A 25,693-nucleotide genomic window follows, 5' to 3' on the forward strand; every position below is an offset into this window, starting at 1 on the left:
TTTAAATACACAAGTCCTCTTCAGATTCACTAAATCAAACCATAGTCATGCTGTGTGTGTTTTCTATTAGATGTTTTTTTTTCTGCAAAAGGAAAATAAAATATACCTCTGTGTTGAGCATATCATGGGACGTTTTGTTGCAGAGGAGTAGTAGCTTTAAAGCTGTCAATTATGACTGTTATTAATTGGAATTTTTGAGGTTTTATTTTTAAGGAGGGTGGTGTTCAGAGGGACCAAGTTCAAAGGGCTGTTTACTAGCCAGAAAGTCAAAGGTTGCTTAACTTTTGAATGTTCATTTAACAGACAGACTAGCATTATAAACACATTATTTTATTTGCCCACCAACTTTGTCCCATGTTAAAATTTATCAATGCAACCAACAAATTTAATATTTCCCCTGTACGTAGAGATCAGCTAACCCTCTCCTTCCTACAGCTCGGTCGCAAAGCCCCTTATACTTTTAGGACTGATACCACACCCTAGAATAAGCAAGTCCTCTCATATTTGCACAAATATTTGAAGTGAGTGTTTTGGTACTGTCATGTTTAATACTTTTAATCTATATTTTAAAATGCAAAACTAGGCACTCCATATCTTTAGTTTTATTTTACCATTGTTTACTAACTACAGTGTGTATGTCCCATTTGCTCATACTGTAGAAAATAAGCATAACAAGAAAATAAATACAGTAACAACCATCCTGAGATACTGAATATTTAATAACTTTTGTTCTTATGGTTGTTTGCTTCATCTGTTTTATGTGCACAGTCCCTGCACTGTAAATTTATTACACAGGCAAACAATAACAGTAATGTCAAGTTACATCAAAATTTGCATTTATAATTTACATGAAACCACTAGAATTACTCCTTGGTAGAAAGCATTAAAACATATTGGCATATGTTTGTATGTAAATTACTGAAATACTGTGGCTGCTGTCACTAAAACTTAGTGTTGGAGATGATAGGACTGGCAGTGTAAATGTAGGGCTGTAAATTATGCATATCACAGATGGAAGGTTTGAAGCTTCATTTGGAAAAGTGTTCCAAACCTTGGAAGCTCAAAAGTATCCCACATTGTAACCCATTTCTTAAACAAAGACGGTGCTAGGTATAACAAGCTGCAGCAGTTTGCTCATATGATTAAAACTGAAACAGATCAATACTCCTGCTGCCTTTGCTTAATCATAATAACTTCTTATTTCTCACTTAATCATAATGCTAGATCAGGGATGGGTGACTCTATTGCTAGAAGTCAGGAGTGCTGCATGTCTTATAGGTACTGTACTTGTGCTGGTTAAGAAAAAACTAACATTTTCTCCAAATATTTAGTTCACCTAAGTCATTTTGGTTACCCCTGCCCTCAATGAATGAGTCCCTCTTTATACATTTGCATCTTGGCTTGTGATGACAATGTTTTTCGTCCTCAAGACAACTGATGTGCGTCTTTTCTTGTGGGCTTGTATGCAGCGCTGCAGGTAAAGAAGGGTTCCACACGTCTGAATCCACCGTCAGCCAGCAGCTCAGTCTTAGTGTTGGGGATGACAGCACTGGGAGCTGGTCCAACCTCAGCTTCGAAGATGAACACCCCGATGAGAACAGCAGTTTTCTGCATTTAAGTGACAGGTAGAGAAGCAATGTGATATTGCGAGTCATAATATTAACATTTTCTTGCACTTTTTCACCTTTTCTTGAAATGATGGATGCAGATGACTAAAGCATCTCCACACTCTATAAAGTGTTTCAGTACTGTTGTATGTAGTATTTCTAACCGTTTCTAATATGGCCAGAACATCCACTTGGAAGCAGATCATCGTAGGCTAACCTCCTTAGTCCTAGAGGCACATAGCTTACACCTCTGCTAATGGATCACCCTTGCCATGTTTATCCCTGTTTTCCAGTGGTCACATCTTTGCATCAAAGTGTCTCTGAATTCACAGCATTTCCAATAACTGGGCAAAAGAATGAATGAATCAGAGCTGACTATTCCTAACAGTGTACAAATGTGTGTCACAGGAAATAAATCTTGATTCCAAAGTTGGAAGTCTGGTAGGACCACCATGTCAGTCAGTTCAGTCATCAAGATTGTCAAAGTAAACTGCTTTTCAGAAATAATGTTACATGTTACATTGTATCATTTTTTGTGCATTTTACAGTAATTACTTGTGTTACTGAATTTTGTAGTACAATTAAGTGATTTTAAGTATTTTAGTGTGTGGTTACTGTCTACTGTTTCAGACATAAGTGAACGGAATTAGCATTGAATTCCCACATGCCTTGGTCATTTTTGACATTTTCTTTGTGTGACAGTTTAGTATTCAGTATTTAAAATTACATGAAAAAAGTCTGGCATAATAGCTTGATTTATATGCTGAATGGTTTCCTTGATTTCTTCTCATAAACACAAATTGCTGCTCTTTCCAAAGCCTATTTTGAGTTGCATGATTTAATGCTGAGCCTTTTGTAGTTGAGTCATTCATGAAGGAGCAATGGGTGGGACCCACACAAGCACACAGGCATCTCTAGGAAAGCTGTTTCACTCTTCATTGTAGCTCTCTTTAGCAATAAGCTGTTCTTGTCTTCATGGAACTTTAAAGAACTATTTTTTTCTAAAAGCGTGATCTGAAATTGAGGTTTTGTCAGGGTTACAAGCAAGGTAATCTAAAAGATTCAGAAAATAGTACAGGATTGTTACATTTAGATTGTGAACAGAAATGCATATGTATATGCATAAATATGCATAAATAAACTTTATAAATAATCTCCTGTCTGGCGACCCCCCAGTGTTCTGTATATGGAGTAGAGTTCAGGCTGAAGAGGGCACTGAAGACTGCGTAGGTCAGTCATCTTGGTTTCATGACATTTCCCTCCAGTGAATGTGTTTCCCATAATTTTCATTCAGATTCCCATAAGAATCTGCAACCTACATAGAATATTATCTCTCATTTTGTCTGAGGGAAATCACTTGTCAGCCTTGAGTCTTTTATCAGTTGTGAAACAAGCCTCATATTCACTCAGGTGTTCATTACAGTACTCCTTTCTCAGTGCAAAATAGAGATGACTGTGTCTTTGGAATGTGAGCAGGCGGCACACTAAAAGCATTAACCTCCTTTGTGAAAAGTGTCGGGAGAAGCAGGCTTGAGGTGATTACCCTGTTAGAATTTTAAGTTAACGAGCCTCACCATTTGGAAAAACAGTGCTGGTCAGTGTTAAAGATGACATTTGTCAAGTGGAGAACAGTGTGCCTCATACTGTGAGAAGAAATCAGTGAGTTGGTACAGAGGGTGCCTTCTGTAACACGTGATGAAGTATAAATCTTTTATTGACACTCGTTATTTCAAAATTGTTTTTCTGTAACAGGCAGGAGAAGCATTGAGTATATGTCTGTTCAGTGTACATACGGATCTTTAAAAGTTGCAACCAAATTCTTCCAAACTATGTGCTTGACACGTGCAATTTGTGACGCATAATAAGATTTGTTTGCATCTTGTACTGTATATGTCGCATGCAAGTTATAAATTCCACTAAGTATTCCTTTCCACGTTTAATATTCTGTAATTGTCTAGTTGGAAAATACAAAATCTTTCCTTGATATCGGAAAAAGACAGTATATATGTGGATATATTGAGGAAACTGAAGAAAAACAAATATTACAGTGATTAATTATTTAGGTCTTGTGTTTATCAATGAATTGTTATCTTTGAAAATGCAGTATCTAATTATTTTAACTTTTGTACTTGCTCTTTTTTCGTGATGTTAGTTTTCCTCTGTGCTCGCTAATCAAAGCCCTGACCAGTAAAAAAACACCCATTTGGAATGGTTTTTTTTTGTTAAACCTCGTGCATGTTTTTTCTGATTGCAGTTTGTCATTTTAAGACCGTCATTTCTAAATTGTGTGGCTGGAACAGTTCTAGGTTAAAAGTTAAAATGATCCTGTTGAGTTCCCTTCTTTTCTTCCTCGGCAGTAATGGTAACAGCAGTAGCTGGAGCAGTCTGGGGTTAGAAGGAGATATTTATGAGGAGAATTTATCCTATTCACCATCAGACAGGTTGGTCCAGTCCAAGATGCTGAATGCAATTAGTGTAGGCTTGTCTATGAACATAGAATAATTACTGCATGATGTCATAGCTTTGATGATCAAGTGCTGAAAATTATGTCTGTTAATGTGGGGGCTTTTACCTTTTGAAATACAGAAAGAAACAAAACACCTCTTTGTTCTGTTTAACCTTGTGGTTTGAAGTCGCTGTTCAGATGGAACTTTGTGTGTGTTCATATAATGGTGTGAGTGGGGTGAGAGGGTGGGGTATTCATTCATTCTAATAGCAAAAGTTCCTTCTCTATGAGAGAATAGCATATTTCTGTTTAAAACTGCATGCTGCACTCACTAAATGCAAGTGGAATTTTGATTCTTGCTGTTCTGTCTTCTCACAAGATTTTGTTTCAACAAAGGAACAAGTGAAGATGTATTAAGTAGATACCTTAAATAATCTTCATTTCCAATAGATGAGAACATTTTAATGAAAGATTCAAGTTATAACTTTGAATGTATGTGGATGTAGCATGTTTTTTTACATAAAGATAGTCTTTTTGCTATGCATTCAAATATTATGAAAGATGCTTTAAAGTTTTGAGAGTTAATTTAATTTAATTTTTGGTAAATGAAACAGTCATCTTCTTCATGATTGTTTCAATTCAGTGAAAGCTTTCTGTTTCAGATTTACTTTCTGGGTGTTCCAAATTCAGCTTAGAAAGATTGGTGGTTTATTCCATAAAATTAATATTTGAAAATTAAATAATTGTCCTTCCAGTTGATTGCAGTTTGGATGCATCAGAAATCAGTCCAGTTTGAAATTACCCAGGTGGCGTCTTTAGCAATTCAAATGCTCTTCAACCATGAAAAGTAACTATGTTGATATTGCAGCCAAAGGTCTTAAAATTGAGAAAGAAATTAATAAAACTGTATTTATCCGCAGGACAATATAGTATTACAGTGTAACCGGACTGCATAACCATATCTTCTCTGACGTTTAACATGAAAAATTATCATTTTCATTGCATGTGATATTGGACCAAGCAAACTTGTTCCAGTTCCACAATCCACAGATCACTGTTGTACAGCAATCGTGGACTCAGTTTAATCATACAGGCATTGCATAAAAATTGAATGATGGATGAGATCAGATAAACAAAGGCCTTAAAATGCTACTGGAATATTTCCCCTAAGAGAAAATAAGAATGCAGTGAATCAGTCTCACTGAAGTAATTCAGAGTTGCTTTAGTTTGAAACAAGACAAATGTGAGAAACTGAACATCCTGATAATCTGTAATCCTGCTGCTGGTCTTTGCTGCCTTAACGCCTCATTGCATGCATTGTTTCCCACTCTTACTTAACCGCTAGCTGCCAAACGTTGTGCTTTGGACTCTAACAGTTGCTTTATCAAATTGCAGTGATGGAACTGAAGACAAAGAGACGGAGCCCAAGGAGGATTCAGATGGTAATGCTTTCCCACTGTTCAGAATTCTGCGCATTTGCTTTGTTGTGTTTGGTGACGTAGAAGGGAATGCCAGGATGGTCAGTGTTGGAGACACATTTCAGTTCTTTAAATACTCAAGTGTTTTATGTCCTCGTTTTTTCCAGCGAGTAAGCAAGTCAGTAAGACATTTTTTTTCTTACGCTGTCCAATTTAAAAACGGATTGTAACTTCAAGAAGTTCTTGTGCTGGGGTGATTGGGTGTCTTCTGTTTAATTTTCCTTCTGGTTCCAAAATATAAAGATTCCGATTCCACCAATTTCTGCCCGAATTGTTGCCTTTTCCAAATTGCTGTCTTTTCCTGGCTCTAAGGCAAGGATGCCAGACTCACCCAGACTGTGTTACTGTATACTGATGATCACATTAGTGTCTCCTAGTTGAGCTGCATGACTGTAGGTATATTGTAGATTTATATTAGAGCTGGTGGGTATGAACTACTGCTACTGTACATTCCGGAAAAGACTTTTATTGTGTAAGAAGCCATTCACAAATTGTTTGTATTGACAGGCCTTCTGCATGTTGAAAAGGGTCTGTTGGTGGTCAATACAGATGTAAGAGGACAATGTTTAGATCCCCAGATAAGGACAGTCTTGCAGTGGATAGCAGTCTCACACTCTGAACTCCCAGTGCTGCAGTTTGGCCAGCCTACTGAAAAAGAATTGCAGCTTGTGAGTACAAAAACTGAATCGTATCGTATGTTTTAACAAGGCTACTGATCAAAATACAGTATATAGGTTGTACATTACTTGTAGTGTTGCTTTGTTTTAAAAACCAAACTGATGGTATAATTCAATTTAAATATATTATTTATGTCGCTCAGAAAAAGAAGGAAAACATTCTGGAGTAGTGTTTTTTTTTAAAGTGTTGAGTGGAAGCATGAGCTGCTTACTGATTGTGAGCATCCTTTTTAGTCTTTATAGCCATTAGAGTAAATCTAGACTTTTAACATATTTTGTTTGACACTATCTGTACTTGATAGAAGCTGGAACATTTCCAAAATGGAAGTGCACCAAACAGGGTGTGATGTACACTTGTGTGATAATCAAATGTGTTTTCCCCCCTTTTAGTTGCCATTAGTGATAAAGAAGGTCAAGGAGAGGGAGTGGAAGTTGGGAGACCTCCTGCAGTCTGTTCTGAGATATTGTGAAGAAATGGATCATGAGACTACAGGGGATAAACCTTTCTTTCAGTGGCTGCTTGATCCATAAATCCATGTTCTGGGAGAAGCCTAGAATGGATGCTTGTATAAATAAAAATTGTGGCGTAAAACAGTATTTGAAACTTATCATGCAAGACATTAACTCACTGGGCAGTCACCATACAGTGCTGTGCATTTTGCCAAAGTAGAGACATGCAGTAGTCAATGGAATGTTACTGTTCTAATAGGTATTGCTTTTCCACCTACATAGTACTTGCACAGAAGGCACAGCCTTCGTAACCACTGCTGTTTGCTTTCAGTGATGTGTGTGTGCACCGTACGCGTGACTGAAGGTGCTTTTATCATACCATGCATATCTACATCAGTATATTAAACATCTGTGGCCATTTGTGCATTAAAGATCTACACCTTGTTCTTGTATTGGAAAAGCAATGAGTGACAGCATGAGAAAAGTCATGGAAACTCCATTTCTTAAGTAGCAAGTATACTAACACCCCTCCATGGTATTGTTCTAACATGTTAGGGCTTCGGGCTTTTATTTCCACTTCTCATTTGCAGCTGCAGCAAGCAGTTTTTTCCTGCTGTGTTAGAAATTTTGTGTTTGAAGGACTTGTATTTCAAACGCACTGGGAAAATATTTGGTCGTATACATTACCAATGATTCGCGTTTCAATGAATGAGAAGGTCATTTATTTTTTATGCATCTGAGAATGAAGTTCAGCAAGCAAGAATGAAGTGTGCAGTTAGAACATTTAAAGTCAATGTCAGTTTTACTTTGCCACAGATACTTCAATTTGATCTGCAGGATATTATAAATATGTATGTTAGATGCTTTAAAACAGTCTGTATAGTATTTCCAGTGCATATGGCAATAAGAAGACTTACATAAACCCTATTTGCTTTAGAAACTATTTTTTGTATTCAAAGCTATTAATTTGTGTATTGAGGAAAAATATGGAATTTTATGTGAGATGGGTGCATTGTTACCATGACAATATACAACAGGTCTGTAGATGCACCAAAATACATTAAGTGCAAGCATTTGAAAAACATTTGGAATATTTTCAAAAATAACCTACGGGTGTCACGATTTCCAAAATTTTATTTGAATACTTTTGCACTTTGGCAAACCTGGAATTTCCATTTTCAATTTTCTTAACCATCACATCACACTGGAAGTGGTCTCCAGTGACGTAGATACAGCTTCTTCGTGCTTAGTTAATGAGACACAACTGCAGCCTTTCATCTTTTAACCACAGTGAAACTCGCATAATATAGCTTGGAATTCCTGCATGTCGTCATGCAATTAGATACGACACAAGAAAGGGGTGTCTTGAGAGGAACAGGAATGTCACGGAGGAGCAGTGAGTTTGATTGGGAAGCAGACCACCTGAGAAGGTGATCTCAGTCCATTTGACAATCAGACTTGAAGTTTGTTTACTTTCTAAAGCTCAGTGTGCTCAGAGGGAAGGAGAAAATGAGCTGTAGCTCTATAAGCAGCAAAGGCAATTTATAGTTGACACTAAAATTAACAAATTATTACAAAGCATAAAAACATTGTTTTTCTTTATTCTCTTACTTTATTACTTTTATGACATTTATTGTGAAGCTAATGAAAGTGTTCTCACTTGAGCTGAAAGTTTTAGAAGTTGAGAAAGTTTGATTTGAACTGGTCAATAATGAATACATTTCTGATTTATTACATAAAAAACAAAGTTTACATATAAATATGTACTGTAGGGACAAATCATGGGATACAGGTTGGAGCTTTACTCGGATATGTCACATAAAGCATCACCATGATATGAATGTACAGGCATTAAAAATAGCTGCAAAACAGTATAAATAATTCAGTATATACTTTTGAACTTAGATGTATTTCGGTTTATACTCCATGTTCATTAAAATGAATTATTGTAAAAACTTTATAAAGAGTACAGTTCACAAAGGTCCAACAAAATCCCTAGAACTAAAAGAAAATACTACAGTATATATTTCTATGTAAGCAATATGGATTTTTTATTTTGCATTTATTTCTGTTTTTTTTTATTGAATCCTGAGTCTCATGAGGATATTTCATAACAGATTTAGGAAATGTCATGAATGCACAGCTCCATATTTGCCAGACAGGAGTAAATTATACTATTACACACAAATATCTAAACACAAAAAAGTAATTCTCCAAATCACTATTGTCTAGAATATTCTGAAATGTGTAGAGAATGTAAATATTCAGTCTATCCTAAAAGGTGATCTGAGTTTAATGAAGAAATCATTCCTGAAAAAACACAATTGTGAACCAAAATACCAACTTCTGTTGCCTTCAAAGTGAACCAGGTAGATTGAATGTGAATAGGTACTAAATGTCATGGTTTCAAGATGTGCTTTTTTATTTCAAAATAATATCATGCATTTGGACAATAATAGAATCAAGAAAGGGATTTAAGAAGCATTGCTCATACAGTATGATACAGGATATCTACATCCAAGATTAGTATGTGATCCAAAAGAGGATCTTAAATTCTACTTTGTTTTTCTTTTGTTTCCTGCTGAAATAGTTTACCGGCAATTCATTTCTGTTCGTACAGCAGTATGAGCCATTAACAGTAATGAGGTTCTGTACCCTTGCCATGTACAGTATAAAAGGCAGGTTTAGTATATTTAATGAAGAATAAACAGGTGGCTGTAAAAATAGAAAGATGAATCTGGATATGTATTTATTCGACACCATTAAAAGCTGATGCATTTAAAAATGGGATGTTAATCATATCAGGTTTTAGTGGCCTTGGCTGCCTATAATAGACAATGCAGCTACCATGGACTGAGTGTCATGCACAGCAGATGGTTGTATAAAAGCTTTCCAAAAGCTCTTTTTTTCCAGTGGCAGACGTTATTCCATAGTTACAAACTACCAGAGCACTAAAACAAAATAGCAGTTTTTTGCCTTTTTCTGTGCACCCAGTTTCTTGCTGACATGAAAGTTCAATGCCTTAAAGAAATTGATTTTATTACAGGAGCTCATGCCAACTACCAGATTCAATGAGGTATGCTTTTTCAGCCTACGGGTATGAGCTGCTTTAGGAGAACTTATATTTTTGTACTTCTCTGGTGAAGAACAGGTGTAATATATTATCAGGTCATCAATATATCCCATTGATGAGCTGAAAACAGTGCAACTACTATTCAAATTTGTATCTAGAATAAATGTGAATGAAAACACTATTCTTTTACATTTAAGTATTTTTGCATTTTCTTCTGAAAACAACTCGACCAGCTGTGGACATACGTTTTATTTCAATTTACCAAATAAGGTCCCTTTTTTGTAATATATACAGTAGAAGAAAAAGCCATTATTGCCAAAAGAAACTCAGTCTCTTTCAAACAGATTGATTTTTTTATACCATTAGAAAAATGAATCAGTTTGCACTTATTAAATAGAAACTCTCGTACCGAAGAAAATCTACATTTTGGTGGAGTTAAGTAATGAGGGGGGCCGATTCGAGACCCACAGACGAGTTGAAAGAACCTTATTTCCTGGTACCCAGCAAAATTGTAGAACAAACTCAACTGTGTGTTCATGCTGTGTGTTTAAACAAGAGGCATTTATGTGTAGTCCTCTATTGGTCACTTTATTTTATGTACGGTTGTACATTCCTTTTGAAAAAAGGCTTATTGCTATTTAGTGTTATTTAACAGATTGTGTAATAAACAACTTAACAGTTAAACATTTTGTTACTTGTGCAGTGTTATACTCATCCTATCACACATTTTAGCTTAAAGATGATATGTATACTGACTTCTGTATTTTTCCCGCATATTTATATAATCTTGCCAAAAATGTAATGAATTTATGTAAGTTATAAAAGTGAATACTTGTCCTCTTGTGATATTGCTGTGTAGTTTCCAGATTATAAGCTTCAAGTTGCACTATGTTGTTCATTGTTGTTTTAGCTGTTACTAAGAATAAAGCTCTTTTATTATCTGTATAATGTGTGTGTGTGTGGTCTTTGTATTTTACATATTTTAACCGTGAATTTGAAATCAGTTTTAACATGTACTCATAATATTTCACGTACATATTTTAAACTACTACAGTTTGAGTCCAGCCCATAAAAAGGTACTGTATGTTTCATTAACCTACTAACTTTTGACGTCATGTATATATGACAGATCAATCAAATGGTTCCATTTTTATATTTCTGGCCTTTAAGTATTTACCATGAGGTTTCTTCATCATTCCTCAAAAAATCATTAGTTTGACAATGCATCATTCTTTTTCAGAATTTGTCAATGTTACTTTTTAAAGCAATTTTAAAAAGTCCCTGCCTGTGTACCAAGTCATTCTAAATCTGAGTAATTCTTTTTCTGAGTTTTGGAGTTCTAACCTTTTTTAAGATAGTTAAAATCACCTGGTGAATTGTCATATTTGTCTTCTACGACACACCATTTATTTTTTAAGCCATTTTCATATATTGTACATATATATATTTGCCAGTGTTTAGGAATGCATGCCATATGGAAGAAAATAAAAAGCCGTTATATGCAATATATATATATATTTCAGTCAAATTCTAAAGATTAAATGAGACGACAAATATAAAGGAATGGCATACTTCTTAGTTGGGCACCTGGCTGAGGAAATAACAGTGGTAGCTGAAGATCAACACTCACAACCCTGCCTCACTTGTGAGGAATGAACCAGAGAGGCAGCTGCAAGGGTGGAGGAAGAGGTGCTAGAAAAGATGTGGGCAGCCAGCAAGTATCTAGAATTTGGAGAGTAGAAATGCACAATCACAATTTGATCTCCACCTGAACATCTTATGTCCAGGCACTTCTAGACCCAAATGGCTAATATAAATTACCTTTGAATATCTATACCAAAACGTCATCTTGTTATAAACAATCCTTTATCAAAGTTGTTGCTACTTGTATCTGGACCTCCCTGTTGTGGAAAAAAAGACACCTGTGAAAACCGCTCTAAGCTCGCTGTATCTAAAAATTTATTTTTGTTTCCAAAAAATGTTTACAGTTTTGAACATGTTCCAGACAGGCTTAATCTATGTAGCCTACCCTCAAGCAAATGAACTGCGGTGAGGCCCTTTTGGCAACAACTTAACAACGTTTACAAGAAAGTTTTGGATTCAGCATACTCCTCAGGTAAATGAGAAGCTGGGAAAGTCTGGATTGTGACTCATAACACTGGTGTTAATCACAAAAGCTTCAAAACAGGGAAACTCCTACCACAAAATTTTCTAAAGCATTTTCCTGTTTTATTGAGAAAAGTATCCTGATTTTCCATTTTGACAAGGACAGATATACAGATGAGAAAACTGCAGAGCAAATCCACTTTAACTAGGGAAATAAATTTGAATTTGGTGTCTTTGTTTCTTAACATTTGACAGATGGCAACATGTTTGTATTACTGTTAGTCTGCAATGCTGCATTTAGAGCTGATCAGGATGTGGTCCAGAGAAAGCAGCACTGTTGGGTTCAGTGCTAAAAGACAATTGTACAGTACCACGGATTCAATGTGGTGCTGTGTGTTACGTACGAGTGATGTTTGAAGGCTTCATTGGGTTTTCAGTAATAGCATAGCTCATTTCATTGCCACAGAATATAATTAAAAATCCATTTTATACAGAAATAAGTTCATTTTTAAATTATAGTTACAGAAGAAATACATTGTATTTGGCTGTGTAGGAATACACAGAGTCAAAAATGAACTTTTGTCTGCCTGTCAGTGTTGTTAAAGCAGCATTTGGATGAACCGATAAAAAGAATATTTGGATACCACCTCTCAGGGAATCAAAGATACTCAGAAGAACATAAGGCTACAAATGAAAGGCAGAGCAGACCAGTTGGGAAGAAGCTTATTGAACCCAAACATTCATCCAGCTGGTTCTTGAAGGAAGCCAAGTCAACCACATGACTAGCTTTTTCTATACTTCCACAAGTCCTTTGGCTCCTATTCTTGGTTTCACATGCACTTCCATGTAGTTTCCACTTGTGTACTCTGTTCACTCTGAAGAAATCTGCTTGGTTGACTCCATCGGTGCCTTTGAGGATTTTGAGTACTATTTGTATCGAGTCCCTTTATCGTCTTCTCTGTTCAAGACTAAAAAGGTTCGGTTCTTTCATCTTAACAGTGTAGGACATTCCTTTAAATCTCAGAATCAATCTAGTTGCTCTTCTCTGGACTAATTCAAGAGCAGCAATATCTTTTTAGAACATGGTGACCACAACTGTACACAATATTCCAAGATGTACAGTATTTATACAGTAGTTTATGTTTTTACTACCTGCATTCAAAAACCCTGCACTTATCCGAATTAAATGTCACCTGCCAGGTGTTCACCCATTCTTGAATTTTGTCTAAATCTTTTTGAGATTCATTTGATACTTCTGCTTTAAGACATTTAGCAACTGTGCATTGTATTGTACTGTATTTCAAACCTTGTGAAACCTCAGTTAGTTCAGAATGCCATTAGTCAGATGACATCTAGCTTGTTTTTGAGCCTTAAGAGCTCAGCTTTCAACCCAAATCTTGCATTCAGTGAATATCAATCTGAATCTAAACCCTACATTAATTTTGGATGTTGGGGTTTTGTTATGCACCAAATGCTGTACACAGATACCAGCATAAAGTATAAAGTATAACTTGGAAGCTGGTTTGTAAAAATAAAAATGAAATAACAGAAATTTAATTGAATTTACCATCAGTTTTCATTTGACTTTCTGTTGTGGCACCTAGTGGTTCAACAAACACACTGTATTACATTCCTCGATGTTACTGTAAAGTTTAGTAATCATGTCAGTATTTCTTTACATATAAATTTAGCAAAATCATAAATACACAGATAAAAATCAGCATGTTGTTAAAGAATTAACAAACTTTAAACATATTTTTCAAAGCCTTTTGTCTAGGAGAATTCCAAAGCGTCATTCTAAATGGAAAATGCACGTCAGTGATGTGAACCAGTATACAGTAATCCTGTATCACCTCAAACTGCTTCTGTCTGAAAGCAGAACCATATTGTAACACTGATGCTCTGAGACTGTCTACCCAGTGGTTCAGCCTCGTTTCACTGACATGTAGTTGAGATCATCTGAGATAATTTCAGCATTTACTTTGCAATCAGAAAGCTTCCTCGTCCAGTCTGCATCCTGTTTCTTTGTTTCTCCACCTCATCTGATGAATATTGTGTTGCAATATTGTAACATCAAGGTTAAGAAAAATAATGACCCATTAGCAACTCATTTGTTCCATGGTTACATGATCCTACTAAGCTCCACCTAAGCTTTGTCACTTTTAATCAAGAATCACCTCCACCTACAGTTCTACTGTAATATTCCAATACACGGTGTCTGGAAGCTTCTGTTCATTGCTAACAATTTCCATCATGAACGCAGTCAGAATATGATGGTTCAAAAGGGCAAAAAAAAACATCAAGCAAGAAACACAAAAAATAAACGATGTGCTAATCCAGTTCTGTCAAACTGTTGTGAATAAAATGAGTAAGTTGTCAGCTACAGTTCAATGTTAAAATTCTGCCTGCCTCTTACTTGTATTGTAGCTGCAGGTTAATGCATGGACAAATAAGGTAATCAATCATGTGGTAAATTAGAAAATATTTTAATGATTTTTTTCAGCCTGTTCTTTTGAATGTCAGGAAAAATGGTTTAGAGAAAGTCACCACCCCCTTTCAAAAGTTGTTGTATGACAACTTTTAAACAAATTAGGCTTGTTCCATTTTTATTTATTTACACCCAGTAACCCACATTAACCAAGTGAAAATAAAGTTCTAAAACATTCTGAAAATCAATATTTCAAGGGGAGAAGCAGTGGTTAGTAAAGTAGAGAAAAGAGCAGCCGGTCCGGGGAACCCAGGTGGCCGACTGGGTCGGCCGACTTGGCAGCCTCCGGGTCATAAAAACATGAACACCCCTGACTCGTGAAGAGGCACTGCCTCATGACCAGGCTATGGCCTCAGGGCATAGAAAGGGAAGAGGAAGACTCCCCTTACTCCTTGAGGGTTGCGTTGAGAGGCTGTCACGATCCGATTCTTTCCGGGCCCTATGCGGACGACATGATCCAGAATTGTGAAGACACAAGGGGAAAAATGGTCATGCAGGAAAAGGGTCTGGAGACAGGGGGCGTGTCCGGGGAGTGCTGGTGATCCGGGGAGGTGTGGCCGAGGCAAACAGTCCATGTAAAGTCCAAACGGGGAATCCAACACAAAAGCAAGAGTCCTTAACCAGGCAATCCATCCGGGGGTTAAAACCATGAACCGGGTCGGGACCGGCAAAGGGAGGGGAATCAGGAACTGAAGGTTAAAAACATAACGGAGCCAGACGCAGCAGGACCCGGGCTCTCACGATGCAGGATAGAAAGGAGGAGATAGCCTCTTGACTCGCTGAGAGTCGCCGCCTCACGACTTTCCCTCCCAACACCTGTGAGGACAAACGAAGTGTGTGCCAATGCAAAATTAAAACAAACGAGAAAAGAACAGGAGAGGAAGCTGAAGAGGCTACTGTATGTGTGAGCCTGACCGCACAGTGGAGAGGAAAAAAACCCTACATGCCAATTCAGGGGAAACCTCTGGAGGCCCCAGTGGAACAGACACCCCCACTCTGGGCATACTAGCAATAGATAATGAGTAGCTGAAATGCCTGAGAGGGTGATGTTGATGTGAAGATGGACGACTGGCCCATTGTTTAAATAAGTTGAATATCCAGGATAGCTCGGGCAGTGGAGATGGCAGCTCCAACTCTGAAGGAACGAGGAGAGTAAACCAAACGTTGAGACCAGCGTTGGAGACTGGAACTCACAGCTGAGGAGAAAACATGTATCTGGGTACTGGGTACTGAAGTATCCACAATGAAGTGAATCAGGCTAGAGCATGAAAAAAAGAGGCTGGGACACAAGTCAGGTCACTCAATCCTGGACAAACAAGTGAATTGCAGCTCTTAGAATCTGCGGCAGCCAAACACATTGCATCCAGAAGAGAAATCCTTGAAGGGGTAAAATGGCCTTGTCTTGGGAAAAAAGCAGAGGATGTTGGAAGCGATAGGCTCCTTGGAACTCTTGGAGATGCTGTCTCAGGATTCCACGAAGTGCAAGATGGAGTGCTGGAATAGAAAGCAGTGAGGACATTAGAGAGACTGAAATGCAAGGCAGAACTGAATCCCAGAGGTAAGATCCTGTTGCCCTTGGAAAACAGAGAGAACAGCGAGGTTAAAATGGAAATAAAGGCAGCCGGTGGAATGGGGGAAAGGGAGAGCATGCAGTCCTGGCAGAAGAGTAGGCTGTGTGGGCAGATGGGGCTAAAGCACGTAGTAACATGTCCATTGAAGCTGGGTGGAGAGAAAGTCACATTAACGATAATTTCAAAATCTGAAATGAAAATACCGACAGCTGTCAGGAGGAAGGTGAGCTGCAAATTTAACCGTATCCAAAGTGATACGGCTTTTCTGCTGCAAAGCTTACGAAAAGCAATACCAAAAAGGCTTGATCCAAAATGACAAAGAGGAGACTCTAGGAAGGATCCAACGAGAAAACCTTTCGGAGCTCAGGTGTTAGAAGAGAATTGTTTTGGAGCAGCAGGACGGATCAATCTACAGAGGGCCAGACGGCTATGTTATGAATATTCAAATAGGGGCGTGCCTTAAAACAGTAAGAGAGGGTAAATTACAAATCGGTTCAAACTTAAAATTTAATTGGGCAAAATAAAGAACCACCTTAACAAAGACAAGCACGAGCAGCGGAGGGTGGAAAGAACAGATGGCATTCCTGGAAATGGAGAAATTCAGAATAAATTCGCCGAGAGTGAAACTTAAGACGTGGATCCTATGATTATTTTAGAGCAACCGGAGATCTCCAGATTCCGCTGTACTGAGGGTGGAGAAGGAAAACAAAAAGACTGAAGATGGGCGGGGCTGAAGGAGGCGGAGCTGAATGAAATGGTGGCATTTGAATGACGTAATGCGGGAGGCTGGATGGGAGAGGCAGAGGAGGATTAGGTTGAAAATTAGAAGGTCAAGATGGCGAAACAGCAGAAAACGAATGACGTGGAGAATCTTCAAGGAGCTGGAGATGACGGAGAATTAGGCCTGCGAACCATTATTGGTCTAGCGCTTAGAATTCAAGTAAGCTGAATTAAAAAACTCTAGAAGTGTGTGTTAGAAGGGTTAGGGTTTAAATAGGAAAGATAGTTGAATGATAGAGGAAGGGGCAACGCATTAGTACAGAATAAAAGCAACTGTTTCTAGAGGATTCCACTTCTTGTAAGTGCATTTCAAAGCAAAGAATCCACTATGGGTGGATAAAGTTGTGGAAAGGCACAGGTCAGGAGATGGGTATAAAAAGATTTCAAAGGCTTTAAGTATCCCATGGAGCACAGTCAAGACCATCATTAAGAAGTGAAAGGTGTATGGCACCACCCAGACCTTGCCTAGATCAGGCCATCCGTCCAAACAAGAAGGAGACTGATCAGAGAGGCTACCAAGAGGCCGATGGCAACTTTGAAGGAGCTACAGGCCTTTATGGCAAAGACTGTTCACTATGTGCATGTGACAACAATATCACAAGCGCTCCACAAATCTGGCCTGTATAGGAGGGTGGCAAGAAAATAGCCACTCCTTAAAAAAAGCCACATCAAATCTCGTTTATGTTATGCTAAAAAGTACCTTGAAGATTCTGTGGCCAAGTGGACCAAAATTTGAACCTTTTGGCCAGAATGCAAAACGGTACATTTAGTGAAAACTCAATACATTTTACCATCCAAGAATACAATTTTTAGAGTAAAGCACAGTGATGTGGGGGTGTTTCTCTTCAGCTGGGACTGGGCATTAAAAAGTGTGACTGTACCACCCTGCATCACTAACAGACAAAATGGTTTTATTCCAGAAATATTTCCAGATGGGGGAAAAGAAGGCCTTCACCACTGAAGTAATGAAAATATGCTACACTATGGTTAAATGTGTCACTGTGTTTTTTTTATTTTAAACTACAGTACCATTATAGTATTAACAGGGATTAACATGATTGTTCTAGTACTGTACATGATGTTTTGGCGTTTGCTTTTCTTTTTCCGAACGTCTCGTGTTTTAGTCACGTCATGCTTGAGAGCTGCAGTGATGTGTTCATGTGCATTTCAAAGAGGAGACCCGAGTGAAACTATGAGCTCATCCCTTTGCTTTATTACTGTTATTTTTCACTTTCACAAGTCTTTGAAATGGTGACATAATTATTTTGTTTAATATTACAGTTCCTGGGCACCATGGAAGAGGAAATGTTGAATCAGAGCTCTTGCTAGGACATGAGTCAGTAAATCAACAAATCATATTAATTATGAGAGGAAGAGATGTCTTATTTATGTCTTGTATGCCATCTAAGGAAAGAGAGAGGCTCATTTAAAATAAAGCCTGTTCCAAAAATAGACAAATGATAAAGCGCATTAGGGAGCATTATACCATACTGAACGTCTTCTATAGAAAAAGCCAGCTGTTATCTCATCCTCTAACTCACATCTGGCAACTTACTAAAGCTCAGCAGGTGTGAGCCTGGTCAGTACCTGGGTGGGAGACCTCCTGGGAAAGCTAAGGTTACTGCTGGAACAGGTGTTAGTGGGGCCAGCAGGGGGCGCTCACCCTGTGGTCCATCTGGGCCCTAATGCCCCAGTATAGTGACGGGGACACTATACTGTAAAAAAGGCACCGTCCTTTGGAGAAAGCAAAAAACTGAGGTCCTGACTCTCTGTGGTCATTAAAAATCCCAGGGCATTTCTCAAAAAGAGTAGGGGTGCTAATTCAGTGTCCTGGCCAAATTTCCCCCTGGCCTTTACCAATCATAGCATCCTAATAATCCCCATCCATTAACTGACTTCATTACTCTGCTAATGGCTGAAGTGTGGTGGAGGGGAGTCCCCATTACCTGAAAAGTGTTTTGAGTGGATTGTCCAGAAAAATGTGATTTACGAAAAAGGATTATTTTTTGTCTAATACAAGAAAATAATTGTAGAAATTATAGAATTATTGCTAGGATAAGGATTTGAATGACAAAAAGATTAGTAAAATATTATTCTTTTCTTGTAGGCTTTTCTTGTAGGTAATGTAGGCTTTCCAGAGAGAGGCTATGTCTTTGTCTTATACTGACAGGCTGGTAAAACCTTTTTTGTCTCAAACAGAGAAGACTACAAGGGGACACAAATATTTATAATCATTGACAAAATTAACTCAATGGATTTCTTCAGAGCGAACAGTGAATGAGTGGAATCTATGTGGAAGTGGATTTAAAGGGGATCTGCAACATTCATTTTATATTTTGGTGGTTTTGAGGGAATCAGCATTGATGAGTACATTTCAAACGACAACAAACATAAAATATTCACAGTAATGTGTAAAACCTCCTGTAAAAATTTACACCACAAAATAGACTAAATTTCCAGGTACAGTATGTGCAGCACCATGTTCAGTGATTCAGAATGAGGCAGCCAAACTTCAGGTGATGTGAAGCGGCCCTATTACATTGTAAACAAGCAGGCTAGTGAATACTGTACATCTCTTTTAATCCAATAGAAATATTGCACTCGACTTCGAGAGGGTTTTGCAGACAAATACGACTTGTTAATTCTGCATGCAGATCATTCTGGAACATTTCTGCAGTGAAATGTCTGCTGCACAGCCTGTACTTATTTGCTCGTACATCGCATTAGTCTACGGTGACTAGTGAGCAGGAAGGGCCGCTTCATGTCGCAATTTGTGGGAACTCGCTCTTGCCCTCAGTGAGACCAGGGGTTTGCGACAACACGGCGAATAACGGTACTTTCACAAAGTTCACAATTTTGTGCTTAATTCAGAATTTGTAAGATTTTGCGATGCCGTCAATTAATTTATGTTGTTACCAAGATTTAATAACCGTTCTGAGAAAATGCGACTGTCTGTTTAATACTAAGCACAGGAGGAGCAATAATTAATTTAATTTTGGAAGAAAAATGAAGTCCACAATTCTGTTCAATACAGTACGTGCCAAACCAATTGCCAAATCAGTACAAATACACATACCTGCGAACATATTCTTGTGTGCTAGAGATCTTCAAATGCCTGTTGATAAATGCCACTTAATCTAAGAAAGGGACTTCCCTCTCTCTAGGCATGAGTATGACTGAAAGAGCCATAAAATAACAGATAGATGTGGTATCTCCTACTTACCGTTATAAAGATTTTAGAACTTTTATAAAATTCTTATAGTGCTCGAGCCAGTATCTGATAACTACGAGAAGAGCTTCTATTATGCAGACTAGCCTACGAATATTAGTCTTTTGTGGTTTGTGTCTTGTATTTTAGTAGTTTATTTAATAGAAAGTACTAGTGATTTGTTTCATCTCTGTTTTGTTCACTGTTCCCTGTTTATTCTTCCACCAGCTAATGGTACATGGATGACTAAATTATTTTTCTCCCATTTTCTATTTTTTTCCAATATATTTGGCAGTTTGTTGCGTTTGGCAGAGATGTCATCTCTGACCAGTGGGAGGTTTTATTATTAAACTTTTGTAAATTGCCTTTACTCAGTCTGGCTTTAGTACTGACTACGATTTTAACCAGTCATTGAAACTATTACCTAATTGGCTCTGTTGTTGATAACACCCTATTTAAAACCCATTAATTATTAGGGCTAATACAATTGTTTCAACATATTTAATGTTGTTCTAACAACAATCTTTTTAGTGGAATTCAATATGAAGGTATTACAGACTGCTTGCACATATGTAACTCTTATAATATGAGAAAAAGCATTTGGATGATTTTCTAATGCTTCAGATCAAATCATAACCTGACCGACCCCCACTTCTCAGTGTTATAATAGTAATTACTCACTGAATGCTGAATTTCTTCACTGTGATTGGCGGTAGACAATTTACAGCTCTCCCAGATGGTTTTGTGGTAGGATATGATTCACAGCCAAGAGCCATAAAAGACTTCCACAATTCATTTACTGTTATTATATGTTGGGATGTTGGGATTTAAAGTAACATATCTCGTAAAAAAAAGTACAGTTTATTGAGATGACATTTTTTAAGCGGTATTTTCCTCTTTTTGTGTTAGGTTTTCATATAAACGGTGCCTTGCAAAAGTATTCATGCCCTTCCTTTCATATATGGTGTCCTCTTTTTGTGAAATTACAAAATGATGCATACACATCGTTTTAAACCATTTTAGTCATAATTCGAATGCTCTGACCAAATATGTCTAAAGGTAAGATAAGGAACAATAAATATCAGCAAAAGCTAAAGTGAAAGAAGAGAAATAGATTGATTACATAAGCATTCAGGCCCAAACTCAACTTTTGAACATTTGAACTGTGCCTATTTACTGTATGTTCAGGTATCAAAAGCTGGAGCTGATTTAAGCACTGCAACAAGGAAAAATGAAGGACTTTTATTATCTACATTAATACAGACACAGGTATTGGAGCTCTCCATGTAAACACAATTTATTCACCTGGAATCATAGTCACTTCCCATTCACAAGAACTGCTAATTTTAATTAATCAACAAGAATACTTAAACAAAACAAATAAGTGAACACAATTGTTTCATTTAAAAGTGCCCACATGTTTTCTTTGGCAGCTTATTGTAATGGAAATGGAGCCCTGAAGATTTAAAGATATACAATACAGTATGTTCTTTGTAAATAGTTCATCTGCTCTTATGTTTTTATGTTATCCCTATTTCATTTCCTTGTGTGTGTACGGGTATGTGTGATTGTGAGTGTGTGTATGTGGCAGTGTATGTGTGTGTATGTGAGAGAGTGTGTGAGTGTGTATTTGTGAGTGTAGGTGTGATTGTGAGTACAGTATGTGTGAGAGTGGGGGTGTGAGGGTGTGAGCGTGTGTGTGATAGTGTGGGTGTGAGTGTGTGTGTGTGTGATGGTGAGGGAGTGTGCGTGTGTGCGTGATGGTGAGGGTGTGTGCGTGTGAGGGTGTGTGTGGGTGAGTGTGTGAGCGTGATGGTGAGGGTGTTAGTGTGTGTGTGCGTGTGATGATGAGGGAGTGTGCGTGATGGTGAGGGTGCGAGTGTGACTGTGTGGGATGGTGAGGGTGTGATTTTGAGATTGTGTGTGTGATTGTGAGGGTGTGTGTGCATGATGGTGAGGGTGTGAGTGCGAGTGTGTGCGTGAGGGTGCGAGTGTGTGTGTGACTGTGTGATTGTGAGGGTGTGAGTGTGGTCGAGGGTGTGTGAGGGTGTGAGTGCGTGTGTGTAAGAGTGTGGGTGTGAGAGTGTGTGTGTGATGGTGAGGGTGGGAGAGTGTGTGTGTGTGAGAGAGTGTGTGAGAGAGTGTGTGATGGTGAGGGTGTGAGTGTGTGTGTGAGAGGGTGTGATGGTGTGGGTGTGTGTGTGAGAGAGTGTGTGTGATGGTGAGGGTGTGAGTGTGTGTGTGATGGTGTGTGTGAGAGAGTGTGATGGTGTGGGTGTGTGTGTGAGAGAGTGTGTGATTGTGAGGGTGAGAGAGTGTGTGTGTGATGATGTGTGTGTGATTGTGAGGGTGAGTGTGTGAGTGTGATGGTGTGGGTGAGTGTGTGTGTGTGATGGTGAGGGTGTGAGTGTGATGGTGTGGGTGAAGGGCAGTGGGCCAAAGGAGCCCCGACTCAGTAGTTACACAGCAACTATGGGACAGATACAGGATGCGACTGGGGGAATCCTGGTGGGCCGATGTACTTTAGCACAGGGGTGTGTGTCTCATGCCCAGGAAGCTCTCTGTCCAGGGATACACCTCCCCTGTTTCTGGGGATACACAGGGGCTGACTCTTTCCATCCGAGGTCCAGCTGCTGAATTACTGTTCATGACCTCTCCGAGAGTAAAGAATTGTGCTTTTATTGTGCTTGTGACTGTCTTTATACACTTTTTCTCCAAATAACCCACTTAAAGTGCAGGTTGTGTTAGAACATACTGTAATTGTTACTACTCATTTGTAAAACTGTTGAATTTACAGTGTTAATTAGTTGTCTTACAGTTCAGTTCTGAGATATAAAAACCCGAAACCCACAACTGTAACAAGTACACAAGAACAAACCCACAAATGGAATAGGCTTAAATATTTCAAACAAAAAAATAACTTCAAAGACAGCAGTATAACAATTACAATTACATAGTGCTGTGAGAAATTCTGTAATGAAGTCAGCACTATGGTAGCACAATGCAGTTTTGTACCTTCAGAGATTTAAGACTAAACAAGACAATGTCATAATTTTGCAATCGACAATCCTTATGTTAGTCACACTTGGCTGGAAGAACGGGGAAACCCTTTTTCAAAATAAAATATTGTATGATAATAGATGATGCAATTTTTTCTACTTCATTATACAATGGCTTTGGCCTTTCAGTTCTGTGTCATAATATGAAAGTTGAGCACTTTAATTTGACCCAGCTGATATAACAATCATAGTAATGTCTGGGATCTTATTTTTCTGTTTAAAACATACATTGTAACAAAATAAGGGTCCTGATGCTTTAAAGATACAAGTCATAATGTTTCTGAAAGCAATTTAAAGTACCACATAGCACAGCCTTTAAAGTCAGGAATTAAAATCAACCAAGCAGATTACATACAGTAGTTTCTTTGTTTCCCTAGCACAGCAAAGTGACAGAGCAACGAGGATTTAAAGCCTAAACACACAAGCTATTATTTACAAGTATATTCACTTTTTTTCAGGGCCCTCAAACTAAGCCTTATACAGCCAAAAGTTCTGCCACTTATTTGACTCATGTCACCGAAAGAGAGACAGCGTTAGTCAGCTAATGTACAATATAACTAGCACTAAAACCCTGTGCAAAGCGTGATTCCAAAATTTGCATTGGTGCGCAAAAAACTGCTTCCCCCCCAGCTTTGACCTTGAAAATGTCCAGTGATGAAATCTGCTCCAGGTGTTTATTTATGCAGCTAAAAGCTTCCTCCTTCAAAAATGAAAATAGGGTGAAATTTACAAAAGAGGATATGGGTTACTGGGGGCACAGAATTTAAGTTCAAGTACGAAGATTTACTTGTTTTTCTGTTTAAAAACTTTTTTTAAATTTCTTTAACATCTTCTCTATTGATTTCTTTTTCTCAACGTTTCAGCGAGTCTTTTTTTGCGTTTTCTGCCTCTCGTCTACTAACCTGTTCTGTGACTAATGTCACTGAGGTTACATTTTTTCTCAATCTCTTTTGTGAAACCTTTAGCCTCTGTTATGCTGTGCTATATTACTGCAGCGATTGACAAGCAAAGCAAGATTAATGTCTTCCTTGACTAAACATCTTTTTTAATTCCACTTGTTTTAATCCTAAAATCATTTTTACAAGACAAATGTAAATTCATTTTCATTTATAATTATTATTTTTTTTAATTGTGCCCTCATGTATCCCACAGCCTATCTATAGTTTGCTCTCACGGGTTGACAAGTGTCACAGGGTTGCCACCTGAGCCCATTATAACCAGACACTATGAGACACAAATCACCAATTTTAAAAATGCACTGAAATGGAAATAAATTAATGCGGATATTGAGCACTAAAACTTTACTAAATTGACACTGCAGTTTAATTGCATTGTGGGCACTAACAATAAGATAGTCTTGCATGACTTTTTTGAAAATGTAACTTTGATATTTTTTCTCTTTTATTTGTCATCATTCTTTATTATGTATTAAGTATTATATATTATGTCATTCTATATTATACACAGCCCAAATAAACAATCGACAGCACACTTTTGCCCATAAGAATGCATGTTAGATTGGTGACATAGAGATATACTGTACAGTATTTAAAAAAATGGTTAAGTGCAAATGACGACACTAAACAGAAAATACGGATTACTTCAGATTTTCACTATTCACTATGTTAAGGCCAAATATGATTATTAAGCGCCAGTATTAAGTAAAAGTTTATAGCACTCAATAACCTGTTAATTTAGTTAGGTTTCAGGGCAGTTTCCTAATCCTGGTCTGTCTCAAAGTGTTTGTTGATTATGGGGCCATTGAATAATTGGTGAGCACCAGAACTCAAATGTTCAATTTACTGGCAACATTCATCCCATCAGCCAGGTCGTACAGTACCTGGAGGAGGGTCCTGCTAAAATATACAATACCCACACACACATAGAATCATTTGCATAGGGTACCAGAAAAGACTCAATACTCGCGGGGATGCAAGTCGGATTATTGTACCTGTCAGATCTAAAATACTGTCATTTAATTGGCTAGTAAATTTCTATATATATTGTGTTTCCTGTACTAGCCAGATTTATCAATTTATTTACAATCCTGTAAATATCTCAACTTTTTTTTCTGAATTACTGACCTTCTGTGCCATTTTTCATTCCGTAATGCAAAGTGCACTTTTAAGAAACTTTGATACCAGTGTCCAAATTATATAGCATTTCCCCTTTTGTGTATGACTATAAATCCCCACCCACATTTCATCATTCATATTTTTTTGTTTAGTTAAATTAATATTCTACTTATTTTTGTTTTTCCATCAAGATTTATATAATAGAAAACAGAAGATGTATATAAGATTTATATAATAGAAAATATCTGCATTATGGCAAATAGACATTATGGTCAATAGACATTGGTTGGCACAGGAGACTAAATATACCCCGTGTTACGGATGCCATTCTCTCATTTAATTGTCAAACATAATATGTTTTGTTGGGGGAAAACAACAGGAAACACACTGGTCATATTATTGTAAAACACTTCAATTTTACACAAGAGTAAAAAAATTATTAACCCAACAGTATCCAGTTTGTCCGGCTCCCCCTGCTGGTAAAAATGTTTTCGTTACCCAGTAACAGTACGCGATCTATTTAAACCCATCCTCGAATTTCTAGTATCGTAAAATTGGGGAATAAAGCTCCTATTAATTTACAATTCCAACATTTACGTAAATTTACAATTCCAACATTAATTAAATCACATAATAAGTGCGATATTTCGTGATATTCTGAAAGGGTTGTTTTCT

General features: G+C 37.6%; 1 protein-coding gene across 2 annotated transcripts in view; it reads left to right on the top strand.

Moving 5' to 3' along the window:
- akap11 (A-kinase anchoring protein 11) overlaps positions 1 to 10,676 on the top strand; it is a 34,643-nt gene extending 23,967 nt beyond the window's left edge. Inside the window, exons 8-12 of one of the 2 annotated variants that reach the window (XM_088913371.1) lie at positions 1,470 to 1,625; positions 3,965 to 4,048; positions 5,449 to 5,495; positions 6,039 to 6,199; positions 6,599 to 10,676. In XM_088913371.1, the coding sequence (XP_088769497.1) occupies positions 1,470 to 1,625; positions 3,965 to 4,048; positions 5,449 to 5,495; positions 6,039 to 6,199; positions 6,599 to 6,739 (589 nt within the window). In that variant the 3' untranslated portion in view covers positions 6,740 to 10,676. The remainder of the gene's footprint in view (positions 1 to 1,469; positions 1,626 to 3,964; positions 4,049 to 5,448; positions 5,496 to 6,038; positions 6,200 to 6,598) is intronic. The other variant, XM_088913372.1, reaches the window with a different exon arrangement.
- Positions 10,677 to 25,693: the final 15,017 nt, after the last annotated feature.

The sequence above is a fragment of the Atractosteus spatula genome, chromosome 4, assembly GCF_055471065.1.
Source record: "Atractosteus spatula isolate fAtrSpa1 chromosome 4, fAtrSpa1.hap1, whole genome shotgun sequence".
Classification (NCBI taxonomy): Eukaryota; Metazoa; Chordata; class Actinopteri; order Semionotiformes; family Lepisosteidae; genus Atractosteus; species Atractosteus spatula.